This window comes from Siniperca chuatsi, linkage group LG7 (assembly GCF_020085105.1).
Source record: "Siniperca chuatsi isolate FFG_IHB_CAS linkage group LG7, ASM2008510v1, whole genome shotgun sequence".
Taxonomy (NCBI): Eukaryota; Metazoa; Chordata; class Actinopteri; order Centrarchiformes; family Sinipercidae; genus Siniperca; species Siniperca chuatsi.
In genome coordinates, this window is record NC_058048.1 from 5,645,857 (window position 1) to 5,661,720 (window position 15,864).

The 15,864-nt window shown below is 42.3% G+C and overlaps 1 protein-coding gene across 3 annotated transcripts in view; it reads left to right on the forward strand.

Annotated features, from left to right (window-relative positions):
• The window catches only part of LOC122878712 (large neutral amino acids transporter small subunit 4-like), a 33,421-nt gene extending 17,652 nt beyond the window's left edge, over positions 1 to 15,769 (forward strand). For 2 of the 3 annotated variants that reach the window (XM_044201900.1, XM_044201902.1), the window contains exons 6-14: positions 4,102 to 4,194; positions 4,387 to 4,520; positions 4,986 to 5,197; positions 8,936 to 9,079; positions 9,578 to 9,704; positions 9,796 to 9,928; positions 10,273 to 10,346; positions 11,539 to 11,662; positions 11,795 to 15,769. In XM_044201900.1, coding sequence (XP_044057835.1) covers positions 4,102 to 4,194; positions 4,387 to 4,520; positions 4,986 to 5,197; positions 8,936 to 9,079; positions 9,578 to 9,704; positions 9,796 to 9,928; positions 10,273 to 10,346; positions 11,539 to 11,662; positions 11,795 to 11,956 — 1,203 coding nt within the window. In that variant the 3' untranslated portion in view covers positions 11,957 to 15,769. Of the gene's footprint in view, positions 1 to 4,101; positions 4,195 to 4,386; positions 4,521 to 4,985; positions 5,198 to 8,935; positions 9,080 to 9,376; positions 9,395 to 9,577; positions 9,705 to 9,795; positions 9,929 to 10,272; positions 10,347 to 11,538; positions 11,663 to 11,794 lie in introns of all 3 variants that reach the window. The other variant, XM_044201899.1, reaches the window with a different exon arrangement.
• The last annotated feature ends 95 nt before the right edge of the window (positions 15,770 to 15,864 follow it).

Genomic DNA, 15,864 nt, shown 5'->3' on the forward strand with positions numbered 1-15,864 from the left:
CATCCTAAACAAAATGTCATGTTGAGTCATGACAAACAGTGCTTGTATTAATACTAAGTTTCCTGGATACTGTTCATACAAAACCCTGAAATGCATTGATTTATGAATGCCTGAAGTACCCCCGCCACCCAAAAATAAATAAATAAATCTGCACTAACTGAACCCTGATCTCTTATCTCCAGGTGACTGCTCTGAAGCTAAAATAGACCTTTAGTGGCTGTCCAAACACTGAGCCTATCTGTGTGTGTACCCTGCCACTCTCTGCATGGATACACTGACTACAGAGCTAACAAAAGAGCTATTGAGGGAAGAAGCAATAACATAGTAGATGGTGGACGTTATTATTTTAAAGAGGTATCTACACACAGGTCTGCTCTCAGTCTTTTCTGTCACCCTGGAAATAAACATACTAATTCTTATATTCATAATGTAACTGAGATTAGGAGCTTAGTAGAAGTAGTTAAGAGAATAGTAAAGCCTAGTTTAATGAGGGAGAAAAGGGTAGGTGAGGGAACGAGGTGAAATTTCCGGGACAAACACTGGGAATGCCGCTGATTAGGAACTACGTAATCACATTCTGTACCTTGACGCCGGAGAAACACAGGCAATACATTCCTTTTGATGATTAGAAAATCACCAGAACAGACCACTGCTCTCTGGAGGAAAATCTAATTTTAAAATTACAGGGACTGTGCTAAATTCCAACCTCGCAGAGCATGGCTTATTTAACTGACAACAACACACTTTTCTGTTCATTTCAGTGGGATTCATGAGCATAAGAGAGCATGATTCCTAACTGTATTTTTATTATATAGCTGGCAGGTTTTCAATAGGTCCGAAAGCTCACCTATAGGGTCAAATGTGTGTATATAACATTGCAGACATATTTCATGGCAGTAACATTCAGCATGTCTGTTATCTTGTGACTGTGTACAGTTACTGCAGTCAGTTGCTTGTTGTGTCTGTTAGCACCTCTCCAGTGTTTAACAGTCAAAAACACACCTGTCTGCTTGACTGATGTGTTATTGACTCCAGCTACAAAAACACTGTTATCTGCTCCTTGTCAAGCCTGGCAGCTGCTCCTAACATTAACACACTCACTCAAACTTTATCCTCATGCTGCTGAACCCATTAATCCCTACTTCTCCTTTTATGATTAGCAGACCAAACCGGTTTGTGACATGTTTTTGGGAAACAGTGGTCTCAGCAGCTGACTGCGACTCAGATCTAGTAACCCAGAGAAGCTCCCGGTGTGACGTAATTGGCCGACGCTCAGCATCACAAGGACTAGACATGGTTTTTACTCTGGTTTGGGCATGCTACTGCATGCACAGATGGTTTGAGGTTTTCTGCACTGTTTGCTCACATGATTTTGTTGTTTTCTCCCACTCACCCATGTACTTGTAGAAATTAGCGCTAGTGGCAACAGTGCTGCTTCCAAATGAACATTTCAAGAGTGAATAAACAAGCCCAGGTGTATTAGTGAGAGAGACACCAAGGAGGTGAATGACAGAGAGGTTCAGGACTGACTCATCAACACTGCAGCTGCCTTATTCCTTTTTTATCTGCACTATAAATGGAAGCTAAATGGAAAATTGTTCATTTGAACTAGTGACTTTGGGACTCTATGAAAATTATTGGGTTGGTGAGTGGGGCTGAAAATTATGTTTAACTAAAAAAGCAAGGCCCTCCCCAGGGTTATTAATGTTTTCTTTGAACCCTCCGCTTGAATGCAACAAAAACTATATGTCAAAAAAATAGAACAAATTGTTACAACTTGTTTTATCGTCTATCCCAGTTTAACCCTTAAAAAGGGAACTGTTTACAGGTCTAGGGTAGTACTATTGCATATGTGAAAGGGGAGCTGTGAGAAGTCTGGTGATGTGACATGAGTCAGCATCGGTACTGAAGACGTCATAACTAATGTAGCCTTATTTATTATTATAAAAGTCAGTGTCAGTGGGGGTCTTATAGAAGTGCAATGCTCTTTTGATATCTTAATGGAACTTCAAATGTACACGTTAATAAAACCCTGATACAGAGACAGAAGTGGACCTTTATGAATCATGGCACATATGAGAGTTTTCTTTTTTGTTGTAACTATTTATGTAACTAACTATATTGCAAAGGAAGGCTGAAATGAAATATAAATTTAGGACTAGAAAAAAAGTCCCTCCCCTGCTCTCCCAAAAAAGTCAGACTTCACTACCTTCAGCAAGAAGAACAAGGACAATACTCTCCACCTTTTCTTAACACCCCAATCATTTTTACACAGTCCCTTACTCCACAGCATACCTGATTCTTTCCAAGATTTTCGTTATTAATAGAGCTCTTGTGAAAGACTGGACGATGAAAAATGACCCATCATCACAGGCTAGAGGATGAGGAAGTGATAGAGCAGTGGGGAAATCTGAACCTGTTGACTCTGCATAGCTATCAAGGCCTTGATTCTGCATGACCACAGCAAGTCTGCTGAGCTAGACACAAGCTGAGCTGGTCAGTTTTGTCTCCTCTACACCAACTGGGCCAAATGTCACCCATCTTTCCCCTGGTGTTGTCAGTCTCCTCTCCTGTAAAGTGTCATAACTGGATTCTTCCAGTTCAGTGCTGCTACAGAGAAGCAGGAGTGGAGGACTTCGGGGTTCTTGTTATTTCGGATGTCATGGCAGGGGCGTACCGATTTGTAGCTCACCTTTGGTCCAATTAATCCGTAGAGAGATGTCTTTGTGGGGTGAGAGGGTTCAAGCAGCTGCCTAACAAGCTGCACCCTGTGGTGAACTCAGCAGACGGGTGGACGGGTGGACAGACAGATGAGGACAATGGGAGAGGGACTGGAAGGAAATTCTGAGCGTAGTTTTGCTATTTATGACCCATAATAATGTTACACCCTAATTCTGAACACCCTGCCCCACTCTTTCACCAGGAACCCACTTCATTCAGTGCTGGTGGCTTGGCGTTTGATTTCCTCTCTTCCATGTTAAAACTATATATTCTCCAGATGGCATAAATTAATCATATTAATCATACTGACGGAGATGATAAATAATTTAGCCACATGTTGCTTCCACGCGCTCTGTTTCCAGTTTTCTGCTCTTTGTTGACATCTTGAAGAAGGCTATTTACGGTTTGAAGTTGCCTAGTTAAGAACAGCGTGTGCTCTTGTCTTGAGTTGAGGGTTGAATGTCATTACGCAAGACTCTCTGGGTTTTCTGTCTCTGCTCCGCTCCGAATGCTGGAACAAAAACGAGAGAAACACCCTGCTGCAGACCGTACAGGGTGTACTTTGTGGCGACAAGCCTATCAATAGTCAACAATGTAGAGCACTGGGGTGAAGTACTTGGATATGTGCAATTTTTAACATTGAGTGTTAAAAACTTTTTGTGGGTTTTGGTGAATTGTATAAAAAAAAAAAGTCAACAAACATTAATGTGCAAGCTAACTTGCTGTCCACAGAGCAAAAATGAATGAATTACTGTAGTTAACTAAATCCAATTATAGATATAATTAGGGCTAGCAGCAGCTTGCCTGCTCTAAGTTAACAATCAGGCTTTCACCTGCAGAGTGAAGCTGTTGTCACACACAGGTTACACTGGGTCATTTGGATACATGTTAAAAAGGTTTAAAGCAAGACTGAGTAACTTTTGCTGAACAGCAGCCACTGTTGCCACAAGTGGCAATTAAGGGACAAAGGTAAATGCTAAAACGCAGCGTAACAGTTGCATAAATAGAGAAGAGTTACAAAGTCAGCAAACGGACTCAGTAATGTCTGTTACACAGGAATATCTTTCAAAGTTTGCCAACATGAGCTAACAAGTAAGACCAAGTAAGGCTGTACTGAATTGAGCAAAGGTGCAATTTATTGCTAATGAATTCAACTTTTAATTTGTAAGAGAATGAAAGTGCTATGTCTTCTGTTTCCCCAGGCTAATAGTGTTTCACAGTGATGTAAATCACATTCAGATGTTATAACGAGGTCAAAATCGAGATTGTCCGCTGTGTTTTGAGTGAATCTTTGGACATCACGTGTTTGTGTGTTTTATATGAACTTGCTCATCATGTTTAAGTTAGTAACCTAATCTGTTCTTTCTGCTCTCTCCATAGCTCCCCAACATGTTTGGAGACCTGAGGTCGACTTTCATTGCCTTGATGATTGGATCCTACGCCTCCTCTGCTGTCACTTTCCCTGGCATCAAGGTGACATTCGATTTGTGCTGTCAATTACATCACCCGATTCTTGAATTTCCCCAATATATTCATTCATTTATCACATAAGGTTTCCTCCTAAAAGTGATAAGTGAAAGCGATGCTCTAACATGAACTCACCTCAGAATGGGATATTGATTCTCCATTATGTATTGTCTGTTTGGGTGCGGTCTATGATCATAGGTGATCTATGATCTGGGTGCCACCTTCATCACCATCCTGACGGTTTGGGCCGCCTGCGCCTGCCTTGTCTTCTTCAACTGCTTCGTCAACTGGCCTCTGGAGCCCTTCCCCGGCCCAGAGGACATGGACTTCACGTAAGACAAATAGACGCACCCACTCTTGCACACACACACAAAGTCATACAAACATAGCCATTACAATGCTATTAGCTACCTTCAGCTTATACCTGCTGTAAATGGATTCCGACTGAGCCCAGACAGCCTGCATTGTCCACAGAGATCACTGCATTACCGCATACACACATGTACGAGATTGCATAGACATGCATGCTCACACACTCGTGCACAGTAAATCCCTGTGTACTGCAGAGGAGGCCAAGTGAGCCTAAAGACAGGAAAGACCATAAAACCAGATGATCAGCCGGCTTTGCTCTCAATCACCTGAATCCTTTGTTTCCTGCCATCCTTTCCCTTTTCCTCTCTTTCTCAGCTGACTTTTTTTCCTTCTTTCTTCTTTCTCCTCCTCCTCCTTTCATTTATCAGTTTTCCGCTCTCTGTATGTTGTGCTCACCTTCTTCCCTCTTTTCACCGTTCCTTCAGGGTGAAGATCAAGTTCAGCTGGCTGGGCTTTGACCACAAGATCACAGGGAAGCAGTTTTATCGGCAGGTTACCACCGTGGGGCGCCGTCTCAGTGTCGGCAACTCCATAAAGCAGCAGCACCAGCCCCCCAAAGACCTGGCCACGCAGGAGGCCAACAAGCTGTGCCTGTCCACCGTCGACCTGGAGGTGAAGTCCAAGACCAAGGAGGAGAGTAAGTCTGAAACAGAAGATCTAACTTAGAAGTTCTGTAATGTTGTTCTGTAGTGAGGTGGTAGTGAAACGAAAAGTGGAAAGCAATTCTTAAAGTTGAAGTTTAGTGAAATACGTGTTGCTTGGAAGATTTCTGGTGTTTGTCACTGCTGTCTGTGTGTCTGTGAGAGAGAGGAAATCCAAATGGTGAAACAGAGCTTTTCAAAATCACACCTAAGTCAGCATAAGTGCTCCTTGTGCTCAATGATCCAGACTTGAGTAAAGGCAGTCCCACTATTTGTTGTGTCTCCTTTGCCAACTTATGAATATTCATGCAGGCATCTCACAAGCTGGTTCAGTCGGCATTGTGAACAATTTCGATAACTGATGTTAAAAGCAATGAACTGTGTTCCACTTTAATGCAATGAAAAACACCCCTGGAGTAACTCATTTTGTTAGTATTTAATTACACCTTGCTCAGAATGGCTCGTTTCAACAGCAGACTTTTGAAGAACAATAACATGATGAGAACTTATCGTCGCAGTTTGATTCAGCTGAAAGTTGATAAACGTGATAATGTTGAATCAAGATCCAGCTCAAGCCCTAGTCCCAAACTCTGATGGAAAAGCAATACAATATACTTGATAAAAATGTATTGTACACTGTATAAGATACAGATACAATAACCTGGATGTTGTAATCAGAAAGGATTGGACTGGACATATTTGAGGGGAAAACCATATGAAGCAGGTTATCAGAGTACTTGTCTGTCTTCAAACCATATATCAAAATACTGTCCTAAACTCAGGGCTTGCAGACTGGAGTTTACAAATACTGAGGTCCAAAATGACCCCAGCACAACCCCACCTCCCTGTGACATGTTTGACTGCAATGTTTGACACCAAAAATAGAATTCTGGTGGAGAAATACTTAATCCCTTAATTTGAATTTAAATCTGCACCGGTCAATGTTTTTCACATTAACAGTGGATCAAATGACTCTGTGTAATGTGAAGGGTGTCACTCGTGGTGACAAACCCACAGAGAATTGCGTTATCCCTTAGCTCTGCTTAGCATTTTAGCCTCTTTTCATTCATGGTTTTGGTTTTGGGGGCACAAGCTACACTCTCAAACTACCTTGTTTCCAGCCGCAACTGGAAGCTGTTCTGTGTGAAAAAGCTCTGATAAACAGTGTACGCTTCCTGCCCAGCGCAGTTAGCAGCCAGCTGGTGAACATAGTGGAGCATTTAGCTGCTAAAGAGCCAGATATTTTTTCTCAGGAGTTGGTGGAGACTAAAACAGAGCTAAGAGGAGAGGGAATTGAAAATCTAAAAACAGCCACATTTAAACATTTTGAATCCAAGGAAGAAGAAGCAGCCTTAAAAAACCCAGCATGTTATTTTTGTGTAATTGTAGCACGCAAACGCCTCCTTAGGACATTGCCAGATACAATCCAGAGGACCTCAATGTCCCACAGTAACTGCAGCCTTGCTAAAACTGATAATATCAGTAATCAGAGTACTGTTGCATGTAAATCTACTGTGTGGTTGGAAAGTCAGCAGCATCACCTCTCAGCTCTCAAAAACAGAAAACCTCAGGCCCTAACCTACATCTGTACACAACAATTAGGCACAAGCACCCCTAAGGTACCCCTTAAATGCCCCTTTTACCTCTGCCCTACATCCACGCTAAGCTAACCTCTGTTACCCCTATGCCTCCAGGCCTCCTCAGGCCCTCATGACTCTTCTACACCGGGGTCAGGGACTCCCAGTGGGGGCGTCTGCTTGCTCCCCTCTCGGTTTCTTTGGTACCAAATGAACTGTGGAATTGGTTTGGACCCCGTTCTTAGAAAAGCCGCTCAGCAGGTGTGTGGCGCGCTGGCAGGGAGCCCTAGAGAAGCATTGTTGTGGGTTGAAGGCCAAGCATCAGCTGGTGTGTGTGTGTTTAGAGTGCAGTCAGGATGGCCATGGTTGGTTCCATAACAGCAGGACATGTTCTGTCTGTCAGGAGCTTTAAAGAGGCCCATATTACACGCTCACACACAAACCTGTTTCCCCTCTCAGTCCTCTCTAAATTGATGGCAGCTGTGACGGTTGCGGAACATGTTAGGCATTGTTTCTTTTCCTCCTGTCTCCTGAGATCTGAAAGACCTGATTTGAATTTCTTTTATTCTATCATCAGTAACAAACACACATCATATAGCTGCACTGAAACATTCAGCATGGCAACAGTGTACTAGTTTGGTATGTAAACTACATTCTGAGCCAGCGCTGCAGATAGGATGAGAAGTATATATTTTCTCTCTAGAATCTCAGCCTCTTCAGGTGCTTTCCTTGGACGGAATGGTTTTTGGGCTGCTTTTCAAGTGCCTTGATCGATGCAGGGGTATCAAACCACGCACAGATAGGGTGTTAATGTAAAAAAAGGCACATTTGGTTTCATCATACCCTGATTCTGATAATTATCAAGCAACATGTGTGTGAAAGTGCTTATAAAACATTATAATGCCTTGCAAGCATGACGTGTTACCAAACAATCCCCTTAATTAAGATTTGGTTCTGGGTAATAAACCCATCTGCTCCATCTGTGCACCAACAATTAATTGGTTTGTCTAGTGCTTCACCATATGGGCAGTTGTGTCCAATTTCCATTTATATTCGCAACTTTGATTAATGATCAACTTTTCCTAGAACCCACCTTTCTTTGAATCCCCCCCAGCCACTCGGCTTCTCATGCAGGAGAAGATGTGTTACTGTGGCACCGCAGGGCAAGTGGGAATAATCAGATGACAACCTCTTCCCCTCCACCTTAACAGTAGACTTACCCTGGGCGGGAAACATATGGGTGTAGTTTTCCATCATATGAAAAGAGATTAGAAAGACAGAAAGAGAGACAGAAAGTCTTGTAGAGACAGGCAGGTTTGGGCCTGTAGCCGTCTGTACAGAAAGTTCGCTGATGCTGCTTCACCTGCAGACTGTGGGGGCTTAAGAGATCCTGTAGGTTGTGCGTTGAGATGCTGTGATTGGTCGAAATGATCTGCAGATAAAACTGGGAATACAGTTCTACCCTGACATTTTGTGCTAATGAACAATGTTTTGTTTTTAGCCGTGCTAGCGCCGCGGCTTTATGGATGGTTATGTCAGTCTGTCAGTCTGTCAGTCGATCCACCACTTTGGTCCAGACTGTTGGATGGATTGTGATGAAATTTTGTACAGGCATTCATTCCCCAGAGGATGAATCCTAATGAATGATCCATGTCCCCCTCACGATGAGCTGTAATAAGTTTGATGATCCTTTTCATCATCAAACTTATTACTACTTTTCATCTAGCGCCACCATCAGCTCAAAATTTCCATTTGTCCAACACTTTGCTAGAATGCTAAATTAAGATGGTGAACGTGGTAAATATTATACCTGCGAAACATCAGCATGGTAGCATTGTCATTTTGAGCATGTTAGCAGACTGACGCTAGCGTTTGCCGAACTGAGTAATGTTTGGAGCGCTGAGGTCACAAATGGGGTTAGGTAAACCCTGACGTTTTGTAAACTCTTACTATTTTCAAATGTATAATTGTTTTATAATAACAATAGTGAAAAAGTATTTAAAATATCATGTTGCTGTGTTCAGGGAAGAATCTTGGCCCAATGAAATATGAAGAAAACTGACAAAGCCAATATCTGGTATTTAATGAGAAGCCAGATGTATTAGCAAAGTGATTTGATCTATAACCCTGACCTCTCTCCTTTCATTTCCTCTACAGCTCAGTCCTTCATGAAGAGTATCTTCAGTCCCATCTTCTTGCTGAGCCTCATCACCATGTGTGTGACCCAGCTGCGCCTCATCTTCTACATGGGAGCCATGAACACCATCCTGGAGTCCCTGACAGAGGGAGACCTCAGCAAAGGTGTGTGTTGTTGCTTAAACTGTATATGAAAACACAGATGGTGTTCTGTGTTGCTTTTTTATCTTTAACATCTGACCACAGACATTTAACTGTGTCGCAATGGATGCTCACTTCTTCTCAAGACTACTCGTATCTTTTCTTTCTGCTCTGTGACACCTAACAATCCTCTCTCAGCTGCTTTCTGCTCAGCTTAACTTAGCGTATTGCTTGTTGTTAACTCGACTCCGTCTTTCCTTTTCCGTTTGTCTCTCTTGCTTTCTATTTTCCTGTCATGCTGTCTTCATGCTGCTGTTGCAGTGGAGCGGATGCAAGTGGGTAAGAGACCTTGGGCTAACGATCTAACCACCTACACTCATTCTCAGCTGTCTGTCCACGTTGTGTTTGCTTGTTTCTATGTGCATCACTCTCTAAACTCTTTATACTGTTCATTTCATGTTCAAAACCTCCAAATATAGCATACAAAGATAACAACTGTGTCTGTTGTCGTCTGTTTCTCAGTGAGTGTTTACACGTCCATCTTTGGCGTACTCCAGCTTTTGTGTCTGATCACCTCTCCTGTGATTGGCTACGTCATGGACTGGAGGCTCAAAGACTGCGAGGACGAGAATGACAAGAGTGCCAAGAGGTGAGGATGCACACATAAACGCACATTTAGACAGACAGCACAGAAGAAGAAGAAAAGCCTGACTCTATTTTATTCTCTTCTGTTCCATTAGGGAGCCTGGTCAGCCCCGTCGCCCCGACAAACAGATTCAGAAGATCATCAACGCCACCAGAGCCTTCATCTTCACCAACCTACTCCTGGTCGGCTTTGGATTCACCTGCATCATCTCCAACCTGCCACTTCAGGTACGCAGACACACACAGAATGGATGCACATTTCCCAGCATGTGCTGCTGAAGCCTCAAGTCTCCCTCACAGAGAGAGTTAACACTGCAGAGAAAGAGAGTCTGAGAGATGTACATGATGTTCAAACAGGAGAGACTCACATGGCAATGCGGCTCCTGGTATTTCTAAGTTCTTTAGTGACACCTACTGGACACAAGAGTCATTGCGTGTTATTTACTCATTCTGAATCTCATTTATCAAAGATGAAAGCCATTTCTCAGTGAGGACAGGCCAGCTGTGTGATCTGACCTGGTACTTAATGGAAAATGTATCTTTTTTTTTTTCACTTTTCTCCTCCTCTTCAGATTCTGTCCTTTATCCTGCACACTATTGTCAGAGGCTTCATCCACTCTGCAGTCGGAGGCCTCTATGCTGCTGTGTAAGTGTGTGACATGTTCAAAAGATAATGGCATGATAATACACAATAATACTGTATAGTACCATTATACCATAGAATATACCATTTACTACATACACTACATGGTATGTAGTAAATGGTACAAGTATGTTCACACACAAACATTACACCCATATGTGATTGTTGAACATCTCCAAAACCATTGGCATTAATCTGCTGCTATAGCAGCCTCCACTCTTCTGAGGGAGGTTCCTTTACAAGATTCTAGAACCTGGCAGCAGGGATTGGCTCCCATTCAGCCACTAAGTGCATTAGTGAGGTCCAGCACGGATGTTATATGCTGTACAGATTGTAAAGCCCCTCGAGGCAAATATGTGATATTGGGCTAAATAAAATTGGCTTAACTTGACAACAATGACCAAACAAAGAGGAAATACACATACAAAGTCATATACGCATGCAACATGAGAAAAGTAATCAATTTATACATACATGTTACATAGAAGTATATAGCAACCTGCATACACACATAAATACACACATGCAAACACCTACCCCAGTTAAATAAGGTTATAAGAAAGCCTTTCAATAAAAATACATTTTCAGAAGCAATTTTTAAAGAGGATACTGATTTTGCAAGTCTGAGTTCGTCAGGCAGGTTGTTCCAGATGAGAGGCACAACTGATTCTTACATAGCATGAGACCAGCCACAAGTTCCTGCCTGATGACCTCCGACTGCTTGCGGGGCGATAAGGGCACAGTAATTTAGAGAGATTTAGAGTAATCTTGGGCATTGTCATGTCAAAAGTCTTGGAAAATTTTCCCAAATGACTGCAGTTGAAAATGAGCTGAAAAGCTGAGACACTGGGACATTTAAAGAAATGGTCAATAATGAGCGTGTTCCTTGTAAGTAAGTCTATTAAAAAACAGGAAAGGGCCTTCCCTAAGCTGTTGCCACAAAGTTGGAAGCACATTATTGCCTAAAAAAATCATTACATGCTCCAGCATTAAGATTTGGGACTGTGGTCCGAACCATGAAAAACACATACTTTGGGCCATATAATGTATGATCACGTGTGTGTGTGCGCGTGTGTGTGTGTGTGGTTTTAATTGGATTGAATCGCAGAGTTGATGTTCAAAACTCAAGTACCTCAGGTTAGTTATGGAACCTGTTTGAATTTACCATGTGAGACATGTTGTTTGTCCCATGCAGGTACCCGTCCTCTCAGTTTGGCAGCCTGACAGGCATGCAGTCTCTGATCAGCGCTCTGTTCGCCCTGCTCCAACAGCCTCTCTTCATGGCCATGGTGGGACCCCTGGAGGGAGACCCTCTATGGGTAAGATGACACAAATATATGGACATTAGCATAAATGAGCAAAGGAGCAAATGCTGTGAGAAATATTTAGACCTTTTGAACATTTGAACTGTGATTTTTTTTTTTTTAGTCTGACCCATATGTTGTCTTCAGGTGAACGTGGGTCTGTTGGTGCTGAGCCTGCTGGGATTCTGCCTGCCCTGCTACCTGATGTGCCACAGCCGCCACCTCCAGCGCCTTAGAGACGAGCACGACGAGGATCCCAAGATCTATGTCAAGATCAACAACGGCAGCAAGCCCGAGGCCTTTGTCTAGACCGGGGGGGGGGGAAGAACGGAGAAGAAAATGTTTTGTTTTTTTTAAACTGGAGAGGACGAGCTACACTAAAAAGAGAAGGACAGAGAGAAGAAGAGAGGGGAGGGGAAAGTGATCATGCGACACGTGTGATAAATCCCTTCACCCTGTCCACCCTGACGCCGCTGCACCTCTCGCAGTTCATCTGCATTTAGGCGACTCACTCCTCCCTTACATTCCCTATAAACACACTCACACCATTTTACTGCCAATCATACGTGGTCAGATGTGACACCCAGTTTCACCCTCTCTGATACTATACACTGTGAGAACCCTGACACACACGCCTCTTCAAGCCCCATGGAGAGCCCCACTCCCTCAGCTGCATCTCTTAACTGAGGAGAAAATAGACTAATGGGAGAAAGAAGCAGTGGCGAACTCTTTATATCCCCCCAAATGACTCCTCTACACATCTTTTCTTCACTCTTGTCATTTTTATTTCTCGCTGTTTTAGCCGTCACTGGTTTAGAGAAGAAGAAGAAGGAGGAGAAGATGCCAGCTAACGGAAAGCCACAGTGAGGAGAGACAAATAAATCTAAAAAAAAAAAGTGTTGTGAACATGTACAGCAGTAACCATGATGACCTTTGCTTTCTGATTGGTCCAGGTTTGTCTGAGGTGCCGTTCACCCAGTAACACAAGTGGTGCCCTTGGTCATAGTATCTCTGCTTCCTGCTAACTGAATAAGAATCCCGGGACAGCAGTATTGGTAGCAGTTTGGATTTAAACACACTATGTTGGATTTTTAATCAGCACATGATGCACAGAAAAGTTAGGCAAGAAAGCACTGCGGCATGTCTGCGTGAGTGTCACAGAGTGCAGTGAGAAAAACTGGTTGGTTTGTGGGGTTAGCTAAACTACGCTGCATGATGCCAGGGTTAGTGCTGGTCCTTTATTACAGTTTCACTCAGTCACAGTTTCACTCAGTCACTTGTGTGAAATATGTAACGTTTGTTGTCCCCAAAATGTATTAACTTGCAATATGATCGCAGATGTGTTAAATCTTTGTTCCCTATACATGATCTGACGATGCGGAGGAGGGAATGTGTTTAGAGTAGGTAGACGGGACTAAGATATAAGATATGATGTGTTTTTTTTAAAGGTTGGAGGTGGAGCCCTGCGTTATTCTACTCACTACACACATGAATTTAGAGTCTCGATTCGTTGTAGCAATAAGTGCTTCTGTGAGGTGCTGGGCAACATGTTGACACAATCACACACAGACAGGCCGACCATGTACATTTTATGGACTGTATTTCTAAATCAAAAAGGTGCTAGCTGAATAACAGGAATATGTTTTTTGCGTTTTGCTTTAAGGGGCAGTTGAGGTCATTTTACCACAAAGGCAACAAATTGCCATCAAATTACTCACAAGAGCTGTTTCTTTATTCGTTGACGCAGTGGAGTCCAAAGAACCAATCAAGTTACCATTTCAAATTACTACTTTGCTCTTGGTTTCTTATCAGTTTTGTGGTAATTCTGCACCATAACACAAAGTGCAACCACAGCAGCAGCTCTGGGAAACTTGAATTCAGCTCTTACAGACATAAAGGGAGACTTTCTTGAAGGTAGCAGGCTGATAAAGACGCATTCCTCCAGCTTCTGAGAAAAGTGAAGTGTGAATAGACACAACGCACACAATAGAGTCTTTGTCTTTGAAAGAAATGAACAGAAGCACGGAGTGTGTCGAGAATGATACAGGGAGATAATAATTGCTGTTTGATTAACCCTGCCGTCTTCAAATGCCATACAGGGAAGCTCCTCAGATATTTCCTGCCTGGCAGTAACTGACAGAGGCACTTCCAAAGATAGCCATGACCCTCAGAGTGCCTCTCTATGTACAGATGATGGGACGAGTGGATCCAGGCAGGTTGTGGCGCACCCAGTCCCTCTCTCCCTCCATCTATCCATCCATCTATCGCTTTCATCCACCCAGCCGTCTGCAAACACGTCTTGAAATGTTTCCTGATGAAAGGTGACAGAGCTGAGAGACAAGCCTCTGCTGCCATCGGATGCTCCCGATGAATGACTAAGTGAGAAATGAATGGCACATGATGCACTTTAGACCTATAGAAATGGACCTCAGTCATGTATTTCTGAACGACCTGTATCGTACACGCAGTGCATGGCTGCTTACTAGTGGTGCATGATGCAAAGAATGTATACTCAGAGCTTCAGATGTAGATTTTTAATTCAGAAAATGGGAACGGAAAGATGCTGTTATTTTTTTATATTCACCGAAAAAAAACTTTAGCTTTCTTATGTTCATTGCCTTTATCTGCACGGACAGTGTGGCGGAGTCTTGTCTCTCAGTTCAGGAACTTTCATAAGCGTGGACATTCCAATCAGAACTGTAGACCTATTCATCCTTTCTAAACTGCATGAGTGTGTTATCTGTAAAGGAGCAAAGAGAATTGTATGGAGTAAAATTGGTGCAGTAATTATTTAACTGTGTAGATAGATGACAAATGTGAAGAAACTTGTGGGAAAAAAAGTGCATTTATAATTAAAGTTTTGGAAAAAAGTGCATTTATAATTAAAGTTTTATATAGATATAACTAAAGTCATATTTATGCATATTATATATATATTTGCCTGTCAAACTGAATAGACAGCTCAGATTTGTTCCCCAGGTAAAATGACGTCATTTTCCCACTAGAGCTCAGTTTGGGAACAAATCTGAAGTTCTGTGTATGTATATATATATATATATATATATATATATATATATATATATATTGAAATGCACACCGCTACGTTCCACAGGCACAAGATCGGTGTTGTTTTTGTTGTTTTGTTTCTAAACACTTGAGTGATACAACAATGTCAATTTGTGCATAGAGATGTACAAATGTAAATGTATTTGCAGTGCACAAATCTTGAATTACAAGTGTACAATTTTTGTTTTCACTTCACGAAACCTTATTCACATTTGCCATTCTTCTAAAACACGTAAATAATCACGGCACTAATTTAACTCCATAGAGTGTATCTCGTCGTGCTGGCGTGACCTGTCACTAATCTTCCTGTTAAGACTAGCGATGACAGGCAGGTGCAGACGCACTCTGATGCAGTTCTTCACTCCAGCACTACGAATGTGAGTGGTGATGGACAGTGATTTTTCATTTTCCTGACCCATCCTGAACTCACTCTGTGGCTTAACATGAAATGAGCTCATCTACAGACTAATGTGACATCATGTGATAATTGAGCCTGGGTGTGTGAGTCATGAGTTACCAGGTGAAATCTTCATTCCCTTAAAAATGGGAAACCAATCAGCACTTTCCTTCACTGCCGTACCTTAAACAACTCACCCTGCCCTCAGTGCCATCACCTTCCCAGTCTAACCCCAACCTCCTAGGATAGGGATTCTACAGTATGGTTTATTGATTGATGTATTGATTAATTGTTTATTCTCTGAAGATGAATCCCAGCGTCAGCTTGTGCTTGCAGGTGTTTTTTTATGGTGTCTGATGATAGGAAATGAAGATTTCAGCTGGAACACAGACGGCTTGTTTCCCCTCCCCTGGCATGTACCTTTTGTATTTTTTCTACCTACCATGCTCCCGTTTAGTTTAGTTGTCTTTTATTAAGCTCTTGTTTCTCTGATGTTTACGAGAATGTGTATTTTCATGGTTTTATATTGTATATTTGGTTTTCTTACGTCTTGTATCACAGTATAGCCATTGTCGTCGGTATTTCAAGTCATTTTGTTTCAACTGAAAGGAAAAAAAGACAGATCAATATATGAAGCAAAATAAACACAATAATTTGTATAGATGTGTCTCTTATTTCAAATGATGATGTGATCAGAAACGATCACTGTGCGCACCACGGTGCAGAGGGGGGACAATACTTTTTCAGAGCAGCA